Genomic DNA, 6,415 nt, shown 5'->3' with positions numbered 1-6,415 from the left:
GGTAGGGTTTATTTCAAACAATTTCCACGAGTGTTGGTGTATATTCGTATGCAGGTGACAAACTACCTAAGTTGAGAGGAAATATACATGAAGGAGGAGAAGAATCAAACTCATATCCGAACTTAAGGAGTTTTGGACCCAACAACCCAATCAAAGACCTCCAAATGGGCCAAACATTCATACGAACGGATTGAGGGGCCCAAAATGAATGTCCAGGCCAAAAACCGGAGTGAATGGAGCCGTCTCGGGTTCGGCCAAACCCTCAGTGAGGCCGTTGGCTCTGCCTAAGTCCAGTTGGGTAGCAATCCGCTTCCCAATGACTGTTATGACCGTTTTCACCGGTAGAAACCATCATAAGTATGGATACTTGGCAACACAAGAGTGAAGATGCTCTTTGGATGCTTGGAGGATCTCCACTCTCCCAAGGCACTTCTCCACCTATAAATACCCCTCTCATCCTCACTTGTAAACACACACCAAGATGTAGAGCTGAATTACAAGAGGCTCTAAGTATACTTTAGGTTATTTACATGTTCTATAGTATACTTGGAATAGGGAGATAGTAAAGTAGAAGAAGTTGGAGGAATCCTCTCCTTATTCTTGTACTTTGTTAATTACTCTGGTTTAATAGAAATATCATTCTAAGTAATTGAGATTTGCTTCGTGAGAATTATTCTTGGTTAGTTCCTAATTATATAGTGATTGCTTTAGTGTTTAGCTGGCACTAGAGTATAATTATTAATTGCGTAGATGCGGTGTCTGGGCAATTAATTTCCAGTGGTTGCTGCGTATCCCACAGTACGTTAGAGGTGGGTTTAGAGGTGGTGACAGCCCTCAAGAGCACTTAAGTCCTCCCTGTCCAGGTACGTAGTAGAGCGACATCAGCGAACAGCGGGTTGCTAGTGCTTGAAGTATTGCGTTAGGATTAAAATTAAGCTTTCCTCAGACATTGTTTCTCACTAGGAAATCCTCTTTACCCTTTGCCCATAACCGACTAGGATCCTGGGTATTTCCTTGCGGAGCAGATGTTTGAAATTTAACCCGAGTCCCTTTAAATATATTCTATCTATGCATGGCACCCCATACCCAGTCGGATATATATGTCGTATAGGTATACGATGAAAACACCGAGCCGCTCGGCAAGGCTGGTGAGCGCGCCGACGTGCACCGGCTCATGCTCCCTCGCGATCCTCTTGACGTCGTAGACGCGGCGCACGAAGATGGAGGCCACCAGCCGCGTGAAGCCGTCGAGCTGGCCGGGAGCTCGATCCCTTCCGGTGAGCAACTTGACGGCGTAGGCCACGTGGTAGCCGACAGCGAACGTCGCCTACGACGACGGCCGCGCCCGCCGGATCAGGCCGGAGTCCCAGAGCAGCCACGCCGTAGCCTGTACCAATCGACGCCGCCGCGCGGCAGCCTCTGGCGAAGTCGACGCCGCGGGCTCGCATCGCAGGTGCGCGATGGACCTGGCGTCCCTCTGGCGTGGCAAGTCCAGGTTGCCGACGTCGAAGCCGTTCAGGTTGGACTCGAAGACGAACGCCTCGCCGCCGCCATCGCCAGTGCGGATGGCGAGGCCGACCTGGATGGCCCTGAGCGCGTCGACGTTCGCCTTGAGCACCCCGTACCGCTGCTCGGCAGTGAGCTGCTCGAACGGCCTCGGCTCGCCGCCGGGGACGGGGCAGCCGGGGTATTGCACGTTAATATAAGCGCGACGTGGCGGGCGCGCCGCGCGACGGAGCGTAGGATGTCGGACTCGGCCTTGAAGTTGTCCTGCCACACCGAGTGCACGGCGGCGGCGTCCATTAATTGATGTTAATTAGATCCAAGTTAATTTCGTAGTCCGTTTTGCACTCTGATCTGAACCAATCGGATTAATTGGTTTTTGTACATGTACATGAAGAACTAAGAAATTATGATGGGCTATGAGTAAGGGCTCCTTTATAGTAACAAGAAAGAAATAATGAACGCACTACTACATAAAACCCTTTTCCCTCGTATTTAAATATTTCAATTATTATTTTTTCTATCATATATAACTTAATGTTTCATTCGTTGATCAACTGAAACATTTGGCCGTCCAATTTTTTAAGTTATCAGACGTCCGATGTGTAGTTTTCTCCTAATTTAGTTTTTCCATTGTACCGAGCGGACAGCCGGACACTATGCTAGTATCAGTTAAATACGGGAAATTATATCTATTGTAATTTTGAGTTTCAAACTATTTTTGGACAATGACTGCTTTAAGCGTGGTAGAATGTTTTGCTTGTTGTTTACCCATTTGAGCCATATGATTTGTTCGCCATACTTATTCGACTATTTTTAAACACAAGAAATCTGTATAAATTATTTCAATCCTTTTTAAACACAGGAAACCCAAGTTTATAACACGTCTAACTAATACTACAATCCTTTTTTAAAAAAACATTTCATGAGCGTACCTCATTTGGTAATTGCTCAAGTTATCTAGACCACTTTAGAAAAAGTTATGCAGTAAAGCAAGCACCATGAGAACATTTTTGCATTGCAGAGTTTCTATTGCTAATAAAAGAGAACACAGCAAATACGATTCATTACAATTATTGATGTGTAATCGAGACATGGAATAACTTGTGTTAATACAAAGTTGCATTGTCTAAAAGAAATAATCCATATATATTCATCTAACATTGCTACTAAGTAATTAAAAGAATGGAATTATATTACATAGAAAAAAAAAAGCCTAATCACATCGGCCGTTAAACCGAAGGGCAGAAGCCTCGAATCACCGCAGATGATCGAAATTGAAAAAAAGATCAATAAGCGCGGAGCCCACACATCTGTTGGCCGTGCATCGCCACCCGGGCCTCACCGAGGCGCTCCCTCAACGCCTTGAAGCATTGCAGCGTCGAGACGGCGCCGGCGCTGGCGACCATCCCATGTTGGGCCGCCACCGGCACCACGCCGATGCACGCGGCGATCTCCCTGAGCGAGAACCCGCACGCTGTGTTCACCTCCGCCGCCAGCCGCTTCACGTCGTAGACGCCCTCCCCGAGGGTCCCGGTCGCCATGGTCGTGAAGGCGTCGAGGCCGGACGGGAGCTCGGCCCCCGTCAGGATCTTCATCAAGTACCCGACATGGTACGCGCCAGTGAACGTCGCCCATGACGGCCACGCTTGGAGCAGGCCGGAGCCGAGGAGCAGCAACCGGAGCCTGTGCGGCTCGACGCCGGCGCACGGGAGCCTGCCGAAGTCGACGCCGCGGCCCCGGAGGTGTGCGATGGAGGCCGGGTCCCTCAGGTCAGCCGGGTTGTTGATGTCGAAGCCCCGGAGATTGAACTCGAATACAACGAGCTCGCCGCTGTCGCCGTCGTCGTCGTTGGCACGGATGGCAAGGCCGACCTGAATGGGGTGGAGCTCGTCGATGTTAGCCTTGACCATGTCATAGCGCTTCTCGGCGGTGAGACTCCCGTACTTTTTCCGGCCACTGGTGCCCGCTTGGGCGACGGCGCATCCGGGGTACTGAACGCTCACCGCGACGTGGACAGCGCGCGGCGCGACGGCGAGGAGCTGGGCTGATTCGGCGTCAAAGTTGTCGTGCCATACCGAGTGGATGGCGGCGAAGTTCATGGTCGGCGCTGGGGCTGCGGCGGCGGCGTTCATGGCGAGCGCACGTGCACAAACCGAAGCGGCAGCAAGAGTTGGGACACCTGCAGGTGGGCTGGCTACTCGGAAGTCTGCAAAAAAGGTTGGAGACAAAGCTAGCTAGGCTTGGCGCACGATCGATCGAAGACAAGCGGCGGCGGCGTGGCAGCGTGGCGTCTAAAATAGTTAATGGAGCACGGGCGCAATGATTGTGTCGTACGTGCAGGCTGCTGGACGTAACGTGGGGAATATATATAGGGAAGATGTGTTCAGGTGACGTGGTGCGCGGCCGGCCGCCTGTCCGGAACAGACTCAGGTTGGAAGTCGCGTTTATTTCGTTAATTGACATGGTTGATGACTTTGATTGTAATTAGATCCAAGTTTCGTAGTCCGTTTTGCACTCTCTGAACCAGTCGGATTAAATGGTTTTTGTACATGTACATGAGGAACTAAAAAAAATAGGACGCGACTAGACTAGGGAGCGGCCGTTCGCTGATTTATGTTTTAATCATCAACCACTTCATACACATATAAATCTCTCTTTAGCTTAAAAAAAATACAATGGTGCATTTCTTTTTTAACCTATGTAATGACTTATATCTTTTAAATCACATATTATTTTTAAAATCTATTTGCATCATTGTACCCTGCTCAAAATATGTGACAAAATGAGATGCATGTTGAATATATTAAAAAACATATTAGTTTAAAAGTAATTTATTTAAATTATAGAAGTAACTTCCCTATAGCATGAAAAGTAATTACATTCTGACTGAGTTAAAATAAGAAACTATGTGGAGTAAATTCATAAGCAAAGTGTAGAGAAGATTTTCAAGTAAATACATTTATAAAAGTAAATTCAATAAAGTCTAAAGGTAATTTACATAAATCATAAAAGTAACTTTGCACAAAATGGAAGTAAATTGTTACAACATTAGAAGTGAATTCCTTGTATGGAGAAAAATATGGTCTATATAATAATTAAATTTAAAGTCCATAAATTATAGAATTGACTAAAACCAATAATAAAAAATAATCAACTTACAGCATTATGAATGCATAAGAAGTAATTTAATCAAATCTAAAAGTAATTTATATACGGAGTATATGGTAAAAGTAACTTACATATATAATAAAAGTAATTTATAAATATAAATATTTTTTTATCGTAATATAATCATGTAAGATCTTGTTGTGAAGATTTAATTGCAACGAACACAATGGTGTAATCAGATTGTAATGGTGTAATCAGATTGTAGATCGGAAAAGTAATTTGAAAGAAAACTTTACAAGAAGGGGAAAAAGATATGCATGTCTAATAGAAAAAGGCATGCATGTGTAGTTGGCTTCTCCACCGTTCCCATGATCGAACGGATATGACGCAGCGTGCGTGATTGGACAAATCTAAGCAGCGTCGTACGATAAGAATCGAGAGGCCTCGTCGATTAGTTTTTGCGAAAAAATTATGATGACTTATGAGTAAGGGCTCCTTAGTAAACACAACGAAATTATGAATGCACTTCTAAATATTATTTTTGCTGGCGGCCAAATTAAAATATATTTTCGCTGGCGGTCGGCGGTGCCTCCAGTGACCAAAGGCCAGTGAAAATAATGCATATTCACTAGCGGCTATTCGACCGCCAACGAAAATCGAGTTTCGCAAGCAGCATGCTAAAACAACCACTAGCAAAAATACTATCTTCGTTGGTTGTAAGCTAAAGAGACCACCAGTGAAAACAATTTTTGGGTAAAAAAAATGAAAATCGGCAACGCTGGCCGCTACGGCCACATGCACCGCCGGGCTCCAGCCATCGCTGACGTCGAGAGATCTGTGACACTGACGTCGCCGAGGCCCCGCAGCCTGGCGGTGGCAGATCAGTGTTCCCTATGGCCTAGCGGCGATGGATCTGTGCTCCTCACCATCGCCTTCCCGACCCGCCGCCACCTTCCCGAGCACCGTCGCTGAGCCGCTGCTGCCACTTTCACACTCCCCCTCTGCCGTCGCTGAGCTAACACCGCCGAGCCCCCTCCGCTGCTAGCTTCCTGCCGTCCGGTGATACTTGAGGAGGGGAGTAGAGGAGATGGAGAGTTGAGGAGGGGAGTAGAGGAGAGGGAGAGAGTTGAGGGAGGCAGAGGAGGAAAGAAGACTCAGGATCGAAAGGCTAAGGCAAAGAGAGCGATGCTCTCTAGGGATTTAATTATTTAATTTATATCTCGATTTTATTTGCTCAGGCGGTTCTCCTAAGCATTCGCAAGTGAAAATTGATTTTCTCTGGTGGTTGTTTAAGTGGGTCACTAGCGAAAATAGCTATATTTTTTTTGCGATCTATGTAACCGAATCGCCACCGAAAATCGATTTTCGCCGGTGGTTCATAGCCCTCCTTGTTACAATTTCGCTAGCAGTTTTCACGTATGGCCGCTAGAGAAAAAAAATAGGTTGATGTCATGAATAATCGATTTTGTAGTAGTGACAATTTTTGGAGGATTTAAATATCCCAAAAATAGAAATCCTATCAGGCCATTTTGGAACAAAGGACTAATCCCTAAAGGTTCCTTTGAAAATCATATGAAATGAGCACCTCTTTTTGAAATTTTAGAGGAAAATAAACATGGGCGTGCACAGCTCTACATGCAGCCAGTGTCAACTGCCTTGCCCAGTTTTTGCACACCGATTGTCGAAACAAATTTTCGGCAATATGAAAAGGGGTAGCGCACGAGACCTAAAAGTGGATGGATGCGGAGAAAAATGATTTAGACAGGTTCATGCCCTCTCGATGAGAGGTAATACCCTACTC

The 6,415-nt window shown here is 46.2% G+C and overlaps 1 protein-coding gene across 1 annotated transcript; it reads right to left on the bottom strand.

Annotated features, from left to right (window-relative positions):
• Positions 1-1,009: 1,009 nt before the first annotated feature.
• LOC107278607 (probable CCR4-associated factor 1 homolog 9) lies at positions 1,010-4,919 on the bottom strand. The gene has a single exon (XM_015787375.2). The coding sequence runs from the start codon at positions 3,636-3,638 to the stop codon at positions 2,793-2,795; it is 846 nt and encodes a 281-aa protein (XP_015642861.1). The 5' UTR covers positions 3,639-4,919; the 3' UTR covers positions 1,010-2,792.
• Positions 4,920-6,415: the final 1,496 nt, after the last annotated feature.

This window comes from Oryza sativa, chromosome 6, assembly GCF_034140825.1.
Source record: "Oryza sativa Japonica Group chromosome 6, ASM3414082v1".
Lineage (NCBI taxonomy): Eukaryota > Viridiplantae > Streptophyta > Magnoliopsida > Poales > Poaceae > Oryza > Oryza sativa.
This window is presented reverse-complemented; position numbering and strand designations above follow the sequence as displayed.

Coding starts and splice junctions, on each gene's coding strand:
- LOC107278607 (XM_015787375.2), bottom strand. CDS start 3,638: ATGAACGCCGCCGCCGCAGCCCCAGCGCCGACCATGAACTTCGCCGCC.